The sequence below is a fragment of the Conger conger genome, chromosome 16, assembly GCF_963514075.1.
Source record: "Conger conger chromosome 16, fConCon1.1, whole genome shotgun sequence".
In the NCBI taxonomy this organism is placed as follows: Eukaryota; Metazoa; Chordata; class Actinopteri; order Anguilliformes; family Congridae; genus Conger; species Conger conger.
Genome location: NC_083775.1, coordinates 19,640,931 through 19,662,084, shown reverse-complemented (window position 1 = coordinate 19,662,084; position 21,154 = coordinate 19,640,931). Strand labels below are relative to the sequence as shown.

The 21,154-nt window shown below is 47.0% G+C and overlaps 2 protein-coding genes across 5 annotated transcripts in view; one reads left to right on the top strand and one right to left on the bottom strand.

Annotated features, from left to right (window-relative positions):
* dnm2a (dynamin 2a) overlaps nucleotides 1-16,146 on the top strand; it is a 36,905-nt gene extending 20,759 nt beyond the window's left edge. For 2 of the 4 annotated variants that reach the window (XM_061223873.1, XM_061223870.1), the window contains exons 13-21: nucleotides 81-132; nucleotides 1,290-1,301; nucleotides 5,322-5,432; nucleotides 5,580-5,689; nucleotides 5,861-5,972; nucleotides 6,064-6,228; nucleotides 6,463-6,689; nucleotides 7,199-7,435; nucleotides 7,962-11,219. In XM_061223873.1, coding sequence (XP_061079857.1) covers nucleotides 81-132; nucleotides 1,290-1,301; nucleotides 5,322-5,432; nucleotides 5,580-5,689; nucleotides 5,861-5,972; nucleotides 6,064-6,228; nucleotides 6,463-6,689; nucleotides 7,199-7,435; nucleotides 7,962-8,031 — 1,096 coding nt within the window. In that variant the 3' untranslated portion in view covers nucleotides 8,032-11,219. Of the gene's footprint in view, nucleotides 1-80; nucleotides 133-1,289; nucleotides 1,302-5,321; nucleotides 5,433-5,579; nucleotides 5,690-5,860; nucleotides 5,973-6,063; nucleotides 6,229-6,462; nucleotides 6,690-7,198; nucleotides 7,436-7,961; nucleotides 11,220-13,214 lie in introns of those variants that run through there. The other 2 variants (XM_061223872.1, XM_061223871.1) reach the window with 2 other exon arrangements.
* Nucleotides 16,147-16,438: 292 nt separating this feature from the next.
* On the bottom strand, nucleotides 16,439-20,157 carry tmed1a (transmembrane p24 trafficking protein 1a). Its single transcript, XM_061223875.1, has 4 exons — nucleotides 19,849-20,157; nucleotides 17,711-17,808; nucleotides 17,435-17,621; nucleotides 16,439-17,298 (listed from the first exon to the last, which is right to left on the bottom strand). The coding sequence occupies exons 1-4, from the start codon at nucleotides 20,044-20,046 to the stop codon at nucleotides 17,080-17,082; spliced, it is 702 nt and encodes a 233-aa protein (XP_061079859.1). The 5' UTR covers nucleotides 20,047-20,157; the 3' UTR covers nucleotides 16,439-17,079.
* Between the last annotated feature and the right edge of the window lie 997 nt (nucleotides 20,158-21,154).

The window sequence follows — 21,154 nt, the reverse complement described above, 5'->3', positions numbered from 1 at the left end:
ATATATGACATATTAGTTTTAACCATTTTTGTAACTTCTGTTTTTTTTCTACCTGGAACTCTCCTCTCTACCTCAAACAGTGCACAACAGAGAAATACACATGTCAACAAGAAGAGGGCCATCCCCAACCAGGTACCCCCTTCCTCTCCTACCCCACCTCCTTATTCCCAGTCAGGTACCCCCTTACTCTCCTACCCCACCTCCTTATTCCCAGTCAGGTACCCCCTTCCTCTCCTACCCCACCTCCTTATTCCCAGTCAGGTACCCCCTTACTCTCCTACCCCACCTCCCTATTCCCAGTCAGGTACCCCCTTACTCTCCTACCCCACCTCCCTATTCCCAGTCAGGTACCCCCTTACTCTCCTACCCCACCTCCCTATTCCCAACAAGGTACCTGTCTATTATTGTATTATTTATAATTAATTTAATGATAATTTTGAATACGTATGTTCCACAGGCAGTTGCTAATACAGTAATGAGTATGTGCCATTTGACTCAACTCTTCTCCCCAAACACACACACACACACACACACACACACACACACACACGCACCCACACTCACACTCGCACACACACACACCTCTGAAACCTCAAGCCTGCTATCCAGCTGCTGAGTGGGTTCTTTTGGTCCAATTGTACGATCATGCCAAGGAACAGGTGTCCCGGTGCGAGTTGCTTGGTGTAGGAGAGAGAAGCCCCTCCCTCTGCCTGGGAAATGGCCTGTTTCTGTGGCATAGCACTGGTGATAGTCCTGTTTGCACGTAACTTGCACAGCATGACTCTTTGCACTGCAAAACAACAATCATAATTTGTTGTGCTCTATTAACAGAAGGGCAAATTCTTTAATTGTGTTTATTTGAGGTATGCATGAACCAGGCTGCCATTAATGAAGCAAGCATCCAATGTGACGTAACGGCCTTGAGAACTTGGATTTAATCTAATTGCATGTAACCCTCTTTCCTGTGACTCTCTGTCCCTCTGTCTTTCTATCCCTCTCTCTCCCTATCTTTGGTGTTGTCTTATATTGTCTCTTTCGCTCTCTCTGTTTTATGCTCTCTCTCTCTCTCTCTCCATGTGTTTTGTGCTCTCTCTCTCCCTCTCTCTCTCTCTCTCCATCTCTCTCTCTCTCCATGTGTTTTGTGCTCTCTCTCTCTCCCTCCATGTGTTTTGTACTCTCTCTCTCTCTCTCTCTCTCTCTCTCTCTCTCTCTTTCTCTCTCTCTCTCGCTTGCTTACTCTTTTCCCCTTCCTGTAATTTACCCCTGTGCCTTCCCCTCCCCCCATGCAGGGTGAAATTTTGGTAAGTAGCCACGCCCCCCCTCTGTGCAATATGTGCCTGTAGAAACCACGCCCGAGCAGGAGACACGGGTCGCCCACGCGGGAAGACTGAGGCCTCATGGGTAAAAAGAGGGCCAGCTTTGCAGGGAGGTTGTACAGGGGAGAACGTCTAGAGAGAACTTTATTTCAGAGGAGGTGCTCTCAGGAGGGAAAACAAACGGGGACACCCCTAGGCCAGACACACGCCCACAACGGGGCATGTCTCAGTCAGTTTAAATACCCCTCAGCTACCTGCCACAGTCATTTTAACTCAAAGCACAACAACACTGCCACCTGCCACTGCGGTTTAACTGCCCAGACTACACCGCGGGCTCCTGGCCCTAAATACGACTCCGCCGACCGCACTTCCACTCTAAATACCTCACCCGAGGTCGAAACGGGTCGGCGGGATGGCGCAGCTGGCGGCTCCGTGTGTGCGAAGCGGCTCAGTGTGTTTTTTACTCTGCAGCGCAGCTTCCTGAGGGACGGGGAAGAAGAGCAGGTACAGTTTCCAGCGCCCCCTGGTGGTACAAAACAACCTGGGCTTAATTCCAGTGCAGTAATAATTTATATGAAAATTATAATTACAATCGTAATTTTCTACCGTCGGTTTGGGGAGTACCAGTAATCGGTAACCGCGTCTGTAATTACACACACTTCACGCGCTCTGTAATTGTATGCGTAATTATTTTAACAGCATTGCTAACACTTTACTTTCTGTTCAGAATGTGGCATTAATATATTTGCATTTAGGAAAAAATTAAATTGTGGTTAGATTTTCTATTACACAGTAAGTGTAAATCATGCTTATTAATTCAACAGACAAGGTAAAAACTATAGCAACTGAAATAAAAGAGGTGGAGACAGTGCTGGGACAGGTTTTTGAACAGGGTGTTAGTGTTAATGGGTCCTTTACGGAGGGTGGGGAGAGCCGGTCCTCTCTCTGGATGCATTGCCATTCCCTCTGTTACTCCGGCCTCAGTCCTCCCCCCTCCCTGGGTGTGCCCTGTGGACCCAGCCGGGCGTTGGAGTCAGAGTTTGCCTTGTGGGGTGACGTCCAGACCACAACACGGGGAGCGGGATGTGTGAGAAAATCAGGGGAAGAGATAAAACCGACACACTAAAATCAACCTCTGTGCGTGCCTGAGAATGATGAAATCCTAATGCTAATTCTTCACCAACTCCCGATTCCATTCGCAGCTGCCCGATTTGAATAAATCGATAAGCCACTAACTCTCTCCACTCCGTTCCGGAGGTGTTAGACTTCCGTTTCCTCAAACACTTCCTGTCTTCTGTGGGAGTGGCCTGTGTCCTCTGACTGTGCTCTGGAAATCTTCTGGTGTGATGAGCTGAGTGACCACTAGAGGGTGGTAGGGAGACCATTACCATGGTCTGTGTCTTCAGCTCTTGGGAGCGTGGACTCAGGCCCTTGACTCTCACAGCTGATTCTCCAGCCGATTTGTAAATCAGGGTTGGTAATCAGCTGGTGCATAAATTACATAAGCATAAATGGCACTAATCATTAGGTGATGTTCCGCTGTACAGGAGTACAGGCGTACAGGCTTGTGAAGGGCAGTGTTTTTTTGCTGCAGTTAACCTTAGCTGCGTTGGCTGCTGCCTTGACTTGCCTTGGCGTCTGTTTGCCGAACAGACATGGGAAGCTGCGACATGGGGCTGCCCCTCAGACTTTAAATATAGAGTGAAATCTGTAAGTATTTGGACGGTGACACAATTATAAATGGCTGTAATTCCTGCAGGGTTCACTCAATATGTTCACTTCAGTGTGAACTGTCTGCGTTCTTATGGAGTGAACCTTGTAGGATTTGATTTACAGCCCTGCAAAATAATCTCAGTGTCCAAATGCTTACGGACCTCACAAAGACTTGGACACAGACTGGGAGAGATTCGGTGGGACGGACAGACAGATGGTCTACTTTACATTACATTGCATACATGGCATTTAGCAGACGCTCTTGTACAGAGCGACGTACAGCAAAGTGCAGTTCAAACACAGGAACAAGTGTGAAGAGGACGGACCCTAGAGGACAGTACGGTTCCGAGTCCTAGCGTGACCACACAGATACAGTTGGAACCCTTGAAGAATACATCAACTTCCAAAATAGCATACCACGGTTGGCAGCAAGAATACCCAGAGTACAACAATACAATATCTAATACAATACAACAATATCTATATAACTATATATAAATACACATATATATATTAATGTGAAGGACAGAGTAGAATAGGCCAGACTGAGACCGGCAATGCTGAATTGATGTCTAACTGCAGTGTCCGCAGGTTTTCTGTGTGTTTCGGCACAAGTGATTCTGGTCTTTGATTGGCTAAAGTGTCCACACACCTCGCTCTCAAGGCCTTAATTGGCTGCTGATTGAAAGGAAACCACCTGTACCTGCAGACACTGGAGCCCTCCACAGCTTGACGGCCTTGCTTGTAGGGGGACGGAATTCAAATCGGCCTCATCACTTGCAGGTGTTGAATTGCATATGAGGACCGGATCTTGTTTTACCGTCAAAGGCCGTTGAAATTGAGTGAATCTTGCTCCGTGACGCAGAGCTCTGTGTGATGGGAGCTTTGCGCTTGGCCTTAACAGTGGGGTGACTGCTGCAGTCTGTAGCCTAAGTTACTAGGAGAGGTTTCTCTTGTCGTGTCATTATCGCTTTTGTGCTGGAAGGTTTTCCAGATCACAGGCAGTCTGTGGACAAGGCTGCCGTTTCCACTGTAAATACGGTAATACCTGTGAAGTCATGAATAAATGTCACTACGCCCCCACTTTAATTAGACCCCCCCCCCCAGGCAAACTGCAGGACGTCCACAATTTCAGCATCTTCCGTTTCATCATCTTGATGTTCTTCACTATTACATGATATTTTTTTCCACAGGAAACAGAGAGAGAGAGAGAGAGGGAGAGGGAAATAGTGGGGCTGAATAGTATCATTTCAGCTGAAACCTCTGGATCTCTGTGGCAGTAGTGTTTAGCTTAAAGGGTTCCTCTGTAAAATGAAGCCACCTTCAGAATTTCTTGGTTAGCTATGTAGCAGACAGATGGACATTATGAGGTCACCTCTCCCTGTCTTGCTCTGTGATGGTCCCATTTCACCACCGTTGGTCCCTTCGGCCTTAATATCTGAGAGAGGAGACTGCCTACTTCTGGGCGCCCCCTGTGTATCCCCTCTCAGGCCGTGCATTGAGGCAGCACCCCCTTACTCTCACTCTCTCTCTCTCTCTCTCTCTCTCTCTCTCTCTCAAGTCATGTGACAGGTTCAGAACCCCCCCATCCATGGCTGCGATAATTTCTCTGGTAACCTCACTAACCCCAGCCTGTAGTGTCCTAACAATTGTAGACCAGCTTGCTTTCACTCACCCGCTGACTCTAACACGTGACAACCGCTGAAATTTCACCTCCGACCTCGGAGCAGAGCCGTTTGTTCTTGTTTCCTGTGAGGGGAACTGGACAAGGACGAAGGTTGAGTATTTCACTTTTTCATCGGTCTCGACAGCTCTGAGGCTGTTTGGGTTCTGATGCAGACGTGATCACGGTCATGTGACATTAATGCCGTTTACTCTGATGTTCTAAACCTGTGGATGGACCGAGAAGAAAGGATCCCATGACCATGCAGGGAGTTGACCATGCAGGCAATGCATTATGCAGAAAGTTGACCATGACCGTAGTATCCCATATATGCAGAAAGTAGTCCATGTTTACGTAGACTGTACGTTTATGTAGACCATACAAGAAGTTCGTATATTCAAGGTTTGGCCACATGGAAAATGGCCCTTTTGGGGAAAATAGTGAAGAAGCAAGGCTATTTTTGTTGGTTTTTGCTACAGAGTAGGTGTCTCATCAGGTATGGCTTTTAGTGTACATTATTCGGGCCGGGGGGTTAGGAAGAGGATAGCTTCCTCTAAGACTAAGCTGTGTAAATGTCATATGTCACATGTCACCTGCCCTGCCCCGCCCTGCCCCCTCTCTCTGTACAGGTGATCCGTAAGGGCTGGTTGACCATAAACATCAGCATCATGAAGGGGGGGTCCAAAGAGTACTGGTTTATCCTGACTGCTGAGTCCTTCTCCTGGTACAAGGACGAGGAGGTGAGGAGGCAATGGGGGGTGTCTTCATCAGACTCTTTCGGTGCTGTGTGTATGAACGACCTGTTAATAGTGTTTAGTGCGTGACTGTTCTGCCATGTATGACTGCATCAGCCTAACTGTGGTGTGTGTGTGTCTGTGTGTGTTTAGGAGAAGGAGAAGAAGTACATGTTGCCACTGGATAACCTGAAGCTGAGAGATGTGGAGAAGGGCTTCATGTCCACAAAGCACATCTTTGCCATCTTCAACACTGAGCAGAGGTTTGCGTATGACGTATGCATTGTGTGTGCTTGTGAGTGTGCAGTTTACCTTTCAGTAACCCTCTGTCTGTGTGTGTGTGTGTGTGTGTGTGTGTGTGTGTGTGTGTGTGTGTGTGTGTGTGTGTGTGTGTGTGTGTGTGTGTGTGTGTGTGTGTGTGTGTGTGTGTGTAGGAATGTGTATAAGGACCTGCGTCAGATAGAGCTGGCCTGCGACTCTCAGGAGGATGTGGACAGTTGGAAGGCCTCTTTCCTCAGAGCGGGAGTGTACCCAGAAAAGGACCAGGTATGAACCTCAGAACTACCCTGAGACTCCAACCGCTCCCCTAAAGGCTCGCTCACCCACTCACCCATTCCCACCGCCTCCTCCTCTCCAGGTGGACAACGAAGAGGCGGGTCCAGTGGACACCTTCTCCATGGACCCTCAGCTGGAGCGGCAGGTGGAGACCATCCGCAACCTGGTGGACTCCTACATCGGCATCGTCAACAAGACCATCCGCGACCTCATGCCCAAGACCATCATGCACCTGATGATCAACAGCGTGAGTCCCGCTGCCCTCACCCAGCATGCACTGGGGCGCAAGTGTGTGGGGAGCACCGGCGCTGGTGATGAACATCTCTTCCGGGCTTTCCCTCTCCCTTTTGCTCTCCTCCCTCCCCCTCTCGTTTCTCCCTCCTTCACTCCTGTCCACCCCCTCCTTCTCCTTTCTCTCCCTTCTCATCTTCCTCTCTCCTCACCCACCTCTCTCATACCCCCCGTCCTTCCCTCTCTCCAGGCGAAGGACTTCATCCACTCGGAGCTGCTGGCGTACCTGTACTCGTCTGGCGATCAGAACTCCCTGATGGAGGAGTCGGCCGACCAGGCGCAGCGCAGGGACGAGATGTTGCGCATGTACCACGCCCTGAAGGAGGCGCTCCACATCATTGGCGACATCACCACCACCACCGTGTCCTGTCCCGTGCCGCCCCCCGTCAACGACGGCTGGATACAGAGTGAGCCCAGGCAAGTTCCATCGAAATCTCCCCGTCGCCGCGTTAGCTGTAGCACGTTAGCGCAGGCCTATTGTGTGTTAGCTGTTGTAGTTTAGACCTCTGTTTTTGCTGAATTAAGTGGACGTGGGCCTCTAGCGTTAGCAAGTTATCTCCGGCCTGTTGTGTTCACTCTGACCTTTGTCTTTGCTGCGATAAGTTGATGCAGGCTTCTGTGTTAGCTGTTGTGGGTTATCACTAGCCTGTGTGTTAGTTGTAGCAAGTTAGGGCTGGTCTCTGTCAACTGCTGCAGGCTAACTCAGGCCTCTGTTGGCTGGTGGTCGGGGTCTGTTAGCAGCGGACTCTGTGTTAACTTTAGTACGTTGGTACTAGCCTATAACAGCTTAGCACAGGCATCTGTGGTGGCTGCAATAATCTAGTGGCGTGCTCTGTAGCAGAGGATATCTATAGCACGTTAGCGCTGACTGTAGCAGGGTGCCACTGTCAGTCACTATACTCCATACTCTTCTGAACCCCCCACAGCCCCACTCCACAGCGCAAACCAGCCTCTGCTGCCGCTCTCCCTCCCAGTCGCCCCCCAGCAGTGAGGGGTCCCACGCCCGGCCCCCCCATGAACCCCACCCCTGCCTTCGGAGCCCCGCCCATCCCCTCCCGCCCGGGGCCCCCTGTCAACGCCTTCAGCACCAACGCCCAGGACCCCTTCAGCGCTCCTCCTCAGATCCCCTCCCGCCCCGCTCGCATCCCCCCCGGAGTCCCCAGGTGAGGACCCCCAGAAACAGGGACAGACGGACATATCTCACAGGCCTGCTGCCTACATCTGTGCTGAGGTCTGCTGAACGTCTCTACCCCCATCTCAGAGGCTGGAGGGTGTCATGGTGATGATGGGACGGCCTGGTACAACGCTCTGATTGGTTATTTAGCAGGTGTTCCATTCTTTGTGTTGAATCCTGACTTTGCGTGTGTGTGTGTGCTTTTTTACTAGCTGTCCTGTTTTCTCCTGCGGCTCTCTGACTTCAGAGGGTTTTTTTTCCTGCCTTTCTCTCTCACTTTCTCCTTTGTCTGACTCTCTCCTCTTTGATTCATACTCTTCAGTTTGATTCTTTCTCATGCCCTCTGTTTCATTCATTTATGTTTCCTTCATTTGCTCTACCTTATTACCACCTCCCTCTGTCCATCTCCTCTCTCCCTTGATTTCTTCCTCTCTCTCTTTCTCTCGCTCTCGCTCTCTATCTCTGTGTGTGTGTGCGCCTGTCTCACCCCGCTCTCTCACTCTTCTCTCCTGCAGCAGAAGACCCCCTGGCGCCCCCCATCGTCCCACCATAATCCGCCCAGCCGAGCCCTCCTTACTAGACTAGGCCCGGGCCGGACCCACGCTTAGCACTGGGGAGGGGGAGGGGGAGGGGGGCAGAGCACTGAGAGAGGGCCTGTAGGGCAAGAGAGACCCATGCACAACTACACACATGCCTGCACACATACACATATACACGCAGAGACACACACGCGTGTATGCACACACACACACACACACACACACACACACACACACACACGCATACATACACACAGAGACACATGCACACATTGCTGCATGCATGTAAGCACACACACACACGTGCATACATGCATACACACAGAGACACATGCACGCATTGCTGCATGCATGTAAGCACACACACACACACACACACACACACACACACACACACACACACACATGCACACATTGCTGCATGAATGTAAGCACACACACATATGCACACACTCATACAAGAACAAATGTGCACGCATTGCTGATTTTGACTTTTAATCTGGAGGTCCTGTCTGTCACAGAGCCAGGGTTTATCGGTCTGTTCCCTGAAAGAAACTGAGATGCACTTATTTTCTATCACCCGCAGAACAACACAAGGGCTACAACAACAGTGGTTTTGGGTAGAGTCCCCCCTCTCTGCTTAAAAAAGCCTGGCTCCCGCACTTCTCCGGCCCCCTGGCATCTAAAATTCTTCTAAGAATCAGTTTTTAGCAAATGTGGATTGGAGGGTGTTGTTATGGATGTTAAAGAGCATCCTCTTATGGACTAGAGGCTATGAGCTACTCATTGTGCGTCATTTATACCTCCGACCACAAGGGTACGCTGGCCACTAAAGTGGGTGAGGGAGCTGGTGCTCGGTGACCCTGGCAGACCAGTTCTCTTTCAGGGACTGTATGCCTGGGAAGTCTAATATAAGCAAAATCATAATTGATGATTGGATTTTTCCCCATAAGATTTAGTATCATAATATTAGTTGCTCTGTGGCTGACTGCCCTCCACATCCTTCCATAAAGTTTTTTTTTTTTTTTTTTTTTTTTTTTTTTGCTTGGTTTTCAAACATTCAAAACAAAATAGGTTATTCTTATGCTTATTGTTATTACTATGGTGATGATGTTGATGAGATCTTTTTTTTCTTTTTTTTTTTAACATGTGTTATTTTAATTATCTTGTATTTACCACTGAAGCATTTTCTAATAATTGCAAAGCAAGGTGAGCAAACTGGAGTTAGGCGCGAGACTCATCTCTTTGGTCGGAAACTGTCAGTCCCTTCCCACAAAATCCATCATACCCCATACTTGGTGGACGTACAGCCCAATCACCGACCCCTAGAGCCTGCATTACCAGCCAATCAAAGAGCACAAGAGCGCACACTGCCATCCAGACAAGAGCTCGTTGCTCATTGGTTGTGGAAATGAGTGACAGACCGAACCAGACAGCAGGTTGATTGCTACATCGTAATGGCATTTTTAATAGCATTTTCTTACGCGGTTTTTACAGTAACAGAGGGCTTCGAGCACACACACACACACGCACACACACACGCATACTCTCTCTCACACACATACACACACACACACACACACACACAGTGCCTTTATCTAAAGAATTGCGCCAACTTTAACAACACGTCACCGTCGCCGCCTGCAATAGATGTCAGTGTGTTTAACTGCAGCTAACAGGGAAATGACTGGTCTGTTCTGGAAGCCCCTCCCACCCCCAGCAGCGTTGAGGGGTGTAAAGTGCAGTATGCTCTGGTGGATCTGCACAGTGAACACACAGGGGCGGACTCTGGGGTAGGGGCCAATAAATACTCGCACATCAGAGGCCTTCGTTGCTACACGCCATCCCACTGGAGTGGAATAAATTGCGGTTTGGCTCTCTTCTGCGCTAGAGGGGAGGGGACAGGGGAGTCGTTTTAGGGAGTAGAGCTGTTCCGGGGGCACCCCCCTGCTGGCTAAAGCTAGCAGTGTAGGAGTGGGTGGGTGTGAGACAGGACCAATACCACTCCCTTTTTAAAAGGAGATAAAAAAATAAAAATAAAAAAATGGAATGGATTAATTAATAAATGATAATTATATTAATAATGGTGATAAAAAGCAAACGTTGAGGTCAGTTCACCTCCTGCAAGCGGAAAGTGTAAATCTAGAGGTTTGTGTTGTGAGCCGGGTGTTCTTGCAGCTGTTGAGGCTGTGTACGCCCTTCACTATCTGGGGCCCGGTCGTGGCCCTCTGACGTGCGTGCCGCTGCCGTGCTGGAGCTGCTCGTTGGCGGCTGCCGCATTGCACCCTTCCGGGGGCAACACATCGGGCTGTGCTGTTGTGTACAGAACCCTCCCCCTCCAAAGTTTGATCTGTATTTTTTTTTTTTCTTTTGTTTTCTCTTGGATTGGTGGTTTTTTGATGAGAGATTTCTGTTGTGACGGACACCTGGCTTGAATTCTGATTGATTTTGATTGATTGTGATTTTTTTCCGGGTGTTGAGCGTCAGTGGGAACTCGGGTCACCACCCTGCTCAGAGAGGCTGAGTCCTAATGGAGTAAGTGCAGAGTCATTACTGAATCTGAGTAGTAAGTGCAGAGCCATTGCGGAATCAGTGAATCGTCAGTGCAAAGTCATTGCAGAATCAGTGAATCGTCAGTGCATAGTCATTGCAGAATCAGTGAATCGTCAGTGCATAGTCATTGCAGAATCAGTGAATCGTCAGTGCTGGATCATTACTGAATCATTGAGTAGTAAGTGTAGTCATTGGTGAATCGGAGCTGCAGTTCAGGAGCAGAACTGCAGGACACAGACTCTCAGAGCAGGGCCTGGCCACAGTGCCCCTGGCTTCATCCCCCACTGGGCCTGGCTACAGTGATCACCACCCATGTGTGTGTGTGTGTGTGTGGAAACATCCTGTCACACTGGCCCCACCAGCGTGTGTGCACACTGCAATCTGATGGCTTCTTGCCTCTATGGTCACCCAACACACGTCACTGTAGCCACACCCCCCTTCCTCTTCAGGGTTCCTATGGTAGCCCACCCATCTCCTCGAACCCTGTACCCCTGTATTCTGAACCCCTGTGCCTGCCTGCCTTGCGCCCCGCCCTTCCTCGTTGTATTGTTGATTGCGGGCGGGGTGGAGGTGGGCAGGTCTGTGTTCTTATTGGGTGTCTGTAGCCGAATGGAACTTGAAAATAAGACCTGAGTGGAGAGAATAAAAAGGTGAACTGGAATAAAGGGAGCGGCTCTGGTGGTTGGTGTCTGTTCTTTTGTGTTCCTGAGTGATTCTTTCCTCCTTCTCTTTCTGTCCCTCCCACCCACACTCTTTTCTCTCTCTCTCTCACACACACTGTCCTCTCCCCTCCTCCTTTTCCTGCTTCGTTCATGTACCTCCGCCAGTTGGACTTCTAGACGCCCCCCACTGAAGCACCTCCCGGCTGCGGGCCGTGTTAAATAGGTGGGGTCGAGGCGGGAACTCCAGCACGTTTCTCCTGTCTGCTGCCTCCGTCCTTTTCTGTTCCACTTCACTTCCTGACTGTGGGAGCAGTAGCATTGGACTAGCTTTGCAGTAGCAGTCCCAGCAGTAGTCTTGGTAGTGCTATATTAGTTGTACTGTACTAGCGCATCATAGTATCGGCGGTAATCAGGGTGTTGTGTGTCCTCATACCTTTGCAGAGATCACATAATTCAAGTAATGGCTGTGGTACTGGTGTATCATAAGTAAGGACCTATCAGTTCTGCACCACCGTTCTGGTGACCTATTCGATCCTGGGACATTCCTTTCTGGAAACCCCATGGCTCATTCCAATCACTTATTTTATCTGTCCTTGATCCCTTTCCTAGCTCCTAACCCCACCCATTGGAGAACCCAAGGAAAGCATGTGAGAGGATGGGGGGGGGGGGGAATCAAGAAAAAGTGAATTTGAATGTCCTTATTCTTTACATCGCTTTGAGACCATGTAGGCGTCACATTCGGCATCACACATTCTGAACAAATACTTTCGCAAAGGATACGCTTTGCTCAAGAATCTTTCAGGAGCCTGCTGGCTCCTATCTCCTTCAAGGAAGCTTTAACACTGTACTTGGACTGATGGCGGACCTTGACCGATTTCTGGGTCAGTCAAAGAAGCTGGAGACAAATGGTGTCCCAGTACTTGCTCCAACAATCCTTCAGGAGCCTCCTAGCTCCTCATTCCTAGCTCCTTCAAGAAGCATTTTTAATGCTTAGAATGCCCTTAAGTCAAGGAATGAGGAGACAAGGTGCCCATTCCAATCACTCTTTTCACCTTCCTTTCGATATGTTCTGTCCTAGCTGCTAGCTCTACCCATTGGGAGAGGCAAGGAAAGGAAGTGAGAAAAAGATGAGAATTCTCCCTACTGGGAAATCAAGAAAATGAATTGGGCAAATGGGAATGTCCCTGTTACAGATGTGGCAGATGGGGAGAGGGCGATCCATAAATGTATAATTTATACATCGTGCAATGCCAAAAACAGACTTCTGCAAAGGATACGCTGGGGTCTTTAGGAGAATGTACGGCAAACCTGAATATTGCAGGAAGATGTGCCCTTTCAGGATCGCTGTCTTTTTTTTTTTCTTCCCCCTGCTAGGGCTGCCATCGCCTTGATTTTCAAGCTTTCATCGCTCTGCTTATAAGCCTGGAGATGGCTGTGAAGTTGAGGGCGATTAAACCTGCCCACTTCTGAGAGCTTAGCGTTTTTACGCCCAGTTGTACAAACCCGCTTAAAGCCAGTTTGAACGCGGCGAGTCAAACCAGGTATAACCTGTATATCAAGCGGATTGGTTGAAAAGGCGGGGGCAGAGGGAATTGACAATTTTGATGATTTTAAGTTGAATCTGCACGCAAAAGATCTCTCGGCCTGTACCAGGTACAGATGGTGCATACTTGAACGTGGCCATATGTTCCCGATTCCTACACACACCTTTACGAGAGTAACAATCTGATACAACCTGAAAGAAGCAGCCTCACTCCTAGGGCCGTTTTACGTGTCGTTGGGGTGGAGTTATCGTCGGGAACAAAAAGTTCCACATCTATGCGGAGAAATGCTTATTTTCATTCCAAACTCCAAATTGCTTATTTTTGCACTTAAATGTTTAATTACTGAAAAGTCTTGTTACGGAACTGAAGGTCACCGGTCCGTTGTATAAATCTGTGCTCCACCTGCAGGTGTCTGTCTGCATGAGGGGAAAAGTACATTCATTGCTCTGTCATCCTTGTTTTTGGAACAGGCGTCCTCCTGCTCGGCGGAACCAGTGGTGAACAGGCCAGTGGGGGTAAAGAGGAGGGGCGATCCGCACCCGTTTGGACTGATTATTACTGATAAATCACCACCGCAGCCCTCAGAACCATCATCCCAGCCTGATCACTACACCTGCTTATTCTTGATTTAAATGGGAATCGGGGTTTAAAAATCATTTGGTTTAATTGGGAGTTTTGCTGGTCTGAGTCAACTGCTACCTTAAAAAAAAAAAAAAAAAAAAAAAAAAACTATCTTGCTTAAACCAAAGCATCAAGACTCCAATTTGCAAAGCCATTTAAAAAGGTTTCATTTATATGGGAAACATCAATATGGGGACATCATTATATACTGTTCCCTCAAAACAAACATACTGAGATGATACCTTCCTGTGGCCTGTTCCACGAAGCAGGAATACAGAGTTAGCTGCATAACTACACAAAAAGTAAAGCCCAGAACAGCTATATTTACTTCAGCCAATGTTCCATATTTGGACAGTGTTTGGATTTTACTCAGTTTAGTTATCCAGCTAACGCAGTAATCCTGCTTCATGGAACAAAATTTGAAAATAAATTTTACTGTGTCAAAAAAAATTAACTGTGTCTTCAGTAACATACACCTGCTGTGGTGAAGTTGCTGCAGTAAGCCCCTCATGAGTAGTGTGCCTGAATTAAATGCATGAAAAAAATTGTTGAAACTCTCCTGTGTAGTAGTAAAATTCCAATTTGTTGAAGGTTGTTTATTTTATTTTTTAAAAGCATGTCTTAAATTTGATTTTAAAATGCTCATGAAATACATTCTCAGGAAGCACACTGTATAGTGCTTGTGTAGAAATACCTAAGACTGGTTAATGTTTGTTGCTGATTTATCAAGCGTATATAACTTGTGAAATAGGGTTAATGTTATATGTATAGATGGAGCTTGTAAATAAGTGGCAGGGAGAAATCTGGAATCTTCTTTGGGGACATAATAGGACTGTAGACTCACCTGAATTCCCTTCTAAACACCTAAGAGACTGATCTGGATTCAGTGGGCAGAAGTGTAAGATGTGCAGAGACTGATCTGGATTCAGTGGGCAGAAGTGTAAGATGTTCAGAGACTGATCTGGATTCAGTGGGCAGAAGTGTAAGATGTGCGGAGATTGATCTGGATTCAGTGGGCAGAAGTGTAAGATGTGCGGAGATTGATCTGGATTCAGTGGGCAGAAGTGTAAGATGTTCAGAGACTGATCTGGATTCAGTGGGCAGAAGTGTAAGATGTGTGGAGACTGATCTGGATTCAGTGAGCAGAAGTGTAAGATGTGTGGAGACTGATCTGGATTCAGTGAGCAGAAGTGTAAGATGTGTGGAGACTGATCTGGATTCAGTGAGCAGAAGTGTAAGATGTGTGGAGACTGATCTGGATTCAGTGGGCAGAAGTGTAAGATGTGTGGAGACTGATCTGGATTCAGTGAGCAGAAGTGTAAGATGTGTGGAGACTGATCTGGATTCAGTGGGCAGTCGTGTACGATGTGCGGAGTTGGTGCAGGGGTGCATTGACCACGGTTACATGGTGTGTCCCATGACAGTAAAAGGATTGCACAGCAGCAAAAGTACAGGACCAGGTTATCAGATTTCTGTTTTTTTGTCGCAGGTAATAGGCAAATACCAACCGTTTTTTTGGAAGCTATGCAAATCCTCCTTGTCGGTTGTTCTGAGAGGGTGAACACACCACTATGACCCCAAACATGCATACAAGTAATACCTGTGTGGCACTGTCAGGTAAAAGTGAACTTTGCGCATCGTAGCCTTCGGAAAAAATGTCACCTGAAATTGTTAACGCAATGCAAGCTGCAGGGTCAATCATCACAGTGAAGGGCGCTATAGCGGGCAAAAACAGGATGAGGCTTTCTTTTGTTCAGGCATTCGCAACTGTCGTGGATTGCCCCATGAATTGGTGACTCCACTTTGGGTTATGTACACCTGGGCTGTGCATTTGGGGTGTGTCGGCCTGATGTTGTCGTTTACATTAGCGTCCTTGCATAGGGTATGTTTCGGGCCTTACTAAGGCCAACAAGGGCAGTTCTGCCCACTTCCATCTCTTTTCCCAACAGATACAGTACAGTGCATTCTGTGTATTTGGACGGTTGGAACAATCTGCTATTTTGGCTCTCTCATCCACATTATTTGTTAATGCAAGTCCTACATGCGTCACCTGATGTGGATGTTAATTAAAGGGGAGTCTGCAAGGTGACCTCATTGTTTAATTTTAAATCCAATGTGCTGCACTATAGAGCCAAAAAAAAAAAGAACAGAAATTGTCCAAATACATACAGACTGCACTGTATGTCCAACATAATGCTGAGGCAGACTTCCCTGTAAGTGTGAATTGGATTTTTTGGCTGTGCTATATTTATCCTTTTTTTTTTTTTTTTAAATGCACAAAGTGAGCCTTGTATCCAAAGAGCACCTTACTCCATGGGCTCAGCTGACCTTTTCAAAAAGGACCATGCCAATTGTTTTGTAAGAATGACCATAAAGCTTTGTTGGTAAATTCAGTAAAATAGTTTTCTGCCATTTCCGAAGTTTTATTTTTCAGTATTCATGACACTGGCATTATGCTCAATGTAACATGAAACTGGATGAATGGTTCAGTAGATACTGTGGTGCCTGTTGATGTGAACTGCACCTTATCTGAATCCATGTGACCTCTTCAAGTGTTATCTTATTTTCCTGCTCCATAGCTCTATGGTATGCAACGGGCCAAGTTGTACTTTAAAGGGAAACAAGCCACCAACCTTCTGAAAACGTGGCGATTTTGCCTTCCTTTGTTTTGACTGTTTTTAATCTGTAGTTTTTTTTTGTCCCTCAAACATGTTAGTCAATGAGACTGGAATGTAATCCATTTTATAACTGAATAAATCTTTTGTCAGAAGTGTAGACAAACGTGGGTGTTATGGTTTCACTTTTGATTGGCATACATGCTCTGATCCAATCTCCACTGGACTGCACTGCAGAAGGGCAACAAAATGGGGTTTCCAGATTTCTTTATTTTACAGGTGAGAAGTTGATACTCGTACTACTCTGCTGTATGAGAGCAGAGCAGGTGCCGGAGACGTTCATGTCAGTTTAAAAGAAAGCTCAATACTAGTGCTCACAGCAGGTTCATTAATCGTTATTAATAATGTAGTCAAATGACACTGGCACGTGCAGGAAAACCTGAAGGAAACGTAATAGCTCATTTAGAAAAAATCTGATGTTTATTAATTTCTGTTTATAAATAAAACATTTAAAAAATCTCTTCAGCCCACTTTTGGTACCAAAGTAGCACTCTTCTACAGAAATCTCTTGAGCACAATGGCTCAGTTCTTGTAAATAACAAAACTGTTTTTGAAATGCCCTTTAAACCGGAAAGACTATCCGACACTGAAATGGTAGAACAGTTAACTGATCTGTTTAAGGTCTTGGTGACATATACCATGATGACCTCACAGTCACATTAAGGTGTAGCTGAAACAGGAAGTTGTTGGTCAGCTAGCCAATGAGCCATTGAAGGCAAACTGGAGCCAGCCTGGGAAAAGGAGGGGGGGGGGGGAGGAGGGTGGAAGGTGGAAGGCAGTGTGTGTGTGTGTGTGTGTGTGTTTGGTGGTGGTGTCCTCTCCAGGTCATGAAAAAGCAGGGTGAATGTGAGGGTATAGGAATCACCATGAGCTCCATCCTGCTTAGACAGAAACCCATCTCCCACTTCCCTTCATCTTCATCTCCCTCTTCCTCACACCACCCCCCCCCAGCATGGAGGCTGAAAGTCGAACCCTTCCACCCTCCAATTCCTCTCTCCTCTTCATCTGGTCTCTTTAAAGTCCCCCGGGCAGTGCTGCACTACGTGGGCACCCTGTGCGTGTTGCTGAAGAGGTTCCGCACGGTGTAGACCTGCGTGACGGCCACGGCCAGCATGACCAGCAGGCTGGCGCAGGACCAGAAGGACACCCGCCACAGGTTGTCCTCCAGCAGGTTACGGTCGCGCGCCTCGAATGCCCGCAGCACCGTCTGCATCTGCCGGCTGCGCTCCAGACGCCTGTGCACCGATTCCATCGACTCCTGGGGGGAAGGAAAGGCGTGCGGCGGGACCAGAAGAGAGGAAGAGATTTTAGCTGATTAGCTTTGTACGCTACGTGCGTATTGTGCCGCGAAAAGACTTCTGAATGAAACGGAGAGGGGGGAGAAATGCTCTCACCTTGATGTCCTCCAGCTTGTACTCCAGCATGCTCTCCGGCTCCGCCATGCCAGCCCACACATCGTCCCCCTCGGACTCGCCCTCCGGCTCCTCCAGGATCACCTCGAAGAACACCATCTTCTCCGACACATGGCTGAAGCTGTTATCAAAGCATATCTTGTAGTCCCCCTTCTCCGTGGGCTCCACCCTGAGAGACAGGCAGGGTCAGAGATGGATTGATGGGGTGAGACACGGACAGACAGACGGGGTGAGGGAGAGAGTGAGAGACAGACTCACATGTGGATCCCGTCAGATTTGCGGAAGTCTGAGCTCAGCTGGACTCCGTGGGGAGAAAATATGGTGAAGTCTACATCCAACCCTGCCCCTCCAATCACCTGAGAGAGAGAGAGCGAGAGAGCGAGAGAGCGAGAGAGCGAGAGAGAGAGAGAGAGAGAGAGAGAGCTCAGTCTCTGCTGGCCCCTCTGTATGGAAGCCGGCACATACTGAACTCTCACCTGTACAAATGCAGAGTGAGGGGAGGACCTCTTATCTCTGCAGTGTTATCCAAGCTTCAGAAACGCCCTTTGCCCTTCACTACCAATACTGCTGCTCTGTCCCCCTTATAGGAATACGGGTCACACTGCCCCCCCCCCCCCCCCCCCGAAATGTAATACTGTGTATTACATTTGCATACACAGTATTAATGACTTTGCTACTGTTAGACAAGGGTTAGACCAGGGTTATTCACTCTCTGTCCTTAATACTTAACTCCTCCCTTTACGGAAACATGGGCGTGTTTGAGTATTGACTTGGAGGATATTTACACAAGTGTGCAATAAGTGGTTCAAAAGAAGGGACTCTGACAAGCGTCTCACTAACGTCGGCATGACAAGTTCATATTCTTCCTTTGTAGGGGTTTTGCATTCTGTGGCTTATTCCGATTCATTTATTTTTGCCATAAAGTAAGAACCGCAAGATTAATTAAGTTTAATGGAAAATAGTTTGCCGCCAGCTACCAGCAGATTCACGACCAGTAAAGGCGCTGCCTTTAAACCTTCAAACAGGAAACTTAATCTAAACTCCTTAATCTTAACTCCATTCATCCTGCTGCAACCATCATGAATTACATCATCAATAAAAATTAGCCCAATTCAGAAGCAGCCATGCAAGCCCAAGCCATGACACTTCCTCACAGATGAGCTTGTATATGTTATGGATCATGAGCAGATCTCCACACTTTGGCCTTTTCAACAATTTGGTAGAGGTTAATCTTGGTCCATGGATGAGTCCTTGGCTCATCTCTGTACTTCTTTGCCAATTGCAATCTCGGCATCAGATTCTTACTACTGATGAGTGGTTTGCAGCTTGTGGTATAGCCTCTATATTGCTGTTCTCAAAGTCTTCTTTGAATGGTTGATTGAGATACCTTCACCCCTGTCCTGTGGAGATTGATTGTGAGGTCACTGACTGATGTTTTGGGGTTTTTCTAAAAAGCTCTCACAATGTTTCTGTCATCAACTGCTGTTGTTTTCCTTGGTCGACCTGTTGGATGTCTGTTGCTCAGTACGCCAGTGGTTTCTTTCTTTTTCAGGACATTCCAAGTTGTACAAGCTATCCCCAATGCGCGTGCAATGGCTCTGATCAATTTCCCCTCTTCTCAGCTTCAAAATGGCTTGCTTTTCTCCCAAAGACAGCTCTCTGGTCTTCATGTTGGTTTAGCATTTCTAACATGAATGCAGTCTTCATAGGCAAAACTCAAGACTTAAACCAAGAGTAGACATTCAGAACTATTTCTTGTTTAACCAATCAATCTAACAGGACACATCCGGGCAACAAGAAACACCTGTCAGTCACATGTTCCAATAATTCTGCTCACCTAAATAATGGGTGGTCTAATACAAAAGGTGATGCATTCCAAGTTGTTTAACAAAACTAGATAAGTGAAATAAAAGCATAAATTTGGATCTGTCATCTCATGTACATCTTTTGACCTCAAACTCAATTGTCTTCAGTGTATAGCAAAAACAAAGGAATTGACCTTGCTGTTCCAATACTTTTGGAGAGGACTATATGGCAACGTTTAATATAGCGTTGCCACATGTTGGTACCTGAAAACATTTTACATCGTTGCCAATGGTAACATTATAAGCTAAGCAGTTGAAAATGCGAAGCATTCTCCACGCTAGCAAAGCTTGCTTAGCTACTTCATCAGAGTGAGTATTGGTGTTTTATTCCGTTTGCTGGGGGATACGTAACATAACGTTAACAACAAGTCAACCTTACATCCTTGCACTATCGCTCAAAACCTTTGAACCCTCCCGTTCGGTGATGCAACCAGTCGTACGGCCAACAGCCATCAAATTGGATACCTTACCTAAATTAGCTACCTACGTTAACGATACACTGACTGAAGAAATACCAATTAAATTAAATACCTGGTATTCCACCTCCATGGTTCCATTTTTAGTGGTCGTCTGGTAGAAACACTCGATCCGTCCCGCAGGCAGGAGAAAGGTGAATTCGGAGTCTCGATTTAGTCCAAAAGCCCAAATGGAATCCACAAAGCAAGCTAAACACACTATATAATAAATTCCAGTTGAGCTGCATATCGTAGATGGTCTGCGAACATTCATAGCGCGATCTTTCGCATTAGTTTCCAGCCGCTTTCGATAGGTGATCTGCTGCTAACGTTAGTTAGCCTGCAACATAACTGAACGACTTCCTCAATCATTTTTTTCACTTCGCAGAACTTTATGACTTTGGGATTGGCCAGCGACTGTCGAGATTGATATTCTCTGAGACAAATCACGTCAGATTTAGCTTTCCGGTAAGACCAATGGCCGTGTCCCATTGTGATCAAAGACCAATTGCAAAACACTTGCAACAGCTACACAGGACGGGGTCCAGGCATGTATCTCGATGACCCCCCGGAGCTCTTGCAGGTTGTTAAGCCTATGAGGCCAAAAAGCTAATTTACTCATTAAAGTCCATTAAAAAAACTACGACTTTATACAATTTATACAATATTGGACAGTACTTTCAAATTCTAAAATATAAAATATCTTCACAGTGAACTAATTACTCTCCAGTGACCGTTTTTCCCCCCTGAACTGCTCATAACAAAAGAAGAAAGAATCCTATTAATTAATTACCGTTTAGTTGCCCAGTGCCAAAAAGGGCCCATAGCCGAACATGGCAGCCTACATGAATCGGCTTCTCGCGCCATTGAACAGCTCCCATAGGAATCCATGGGAGCGGAAGCTGCCTACAGTTCTATTTCGATGTACACAGACCGTACTCGGGCACGCACTTAATACTACGAGGGAGTTTAAACAATATCCATTCACTTCTAGCTAAGCTAATACATTCCAGTTGCAACGTCAGATGTTGAAAAGTTACGTTCTTCTGGGCTGTGGAAGTTCTTGTGTTTTGTACAGTACAGAGCATGCCGTGGCAATATCAGTATTCACTGTGGGGTTTAGGCTATATGTAATTTTGGCTTGTAAGGGATTACATCAAATCTTGATTATGTAATTATGTATTTATAATGAACCCCGGATACTTTTAGAAAAAAATGCATGAACTGATTAGTGTTACTTTTCTAAAGATTACTTGAATACATTATGGATTACTTCAACATAGAAGCAGAGCTTTCCAGAATAACCCATAAAGCATCAGGATAAACAGTCTCTGCTATTATTACTGTGTAATACACATGTAGTACCATTGTTGTTTAGTAAT

Excerpts from the sequence above, each read along its gene's own strand:
- tmed1a (XM_061223875.1), bottom strand. The coding sequence starts at position 20,046 with ATGAATGTTCGCAGACCATCTACGATATGCAGCTCAACTGGAATTTAT. Across the intron at positions 17,809-19,848 it reads CCATGGAGGTGGAATACCAG|GTGATTGGAGGGGCAGGGTT; the intron begins GTATTTAATTTA and ends TCTCTCTCTCAG. Across the intron at positions 17,299-17,434 it reads ACAAGCTGGAGGACATCAAG|GAGTCGATGGAATCGGTGCA; the intron begins GTGAGAGCATTT and ends CCTTCCCCCCAG.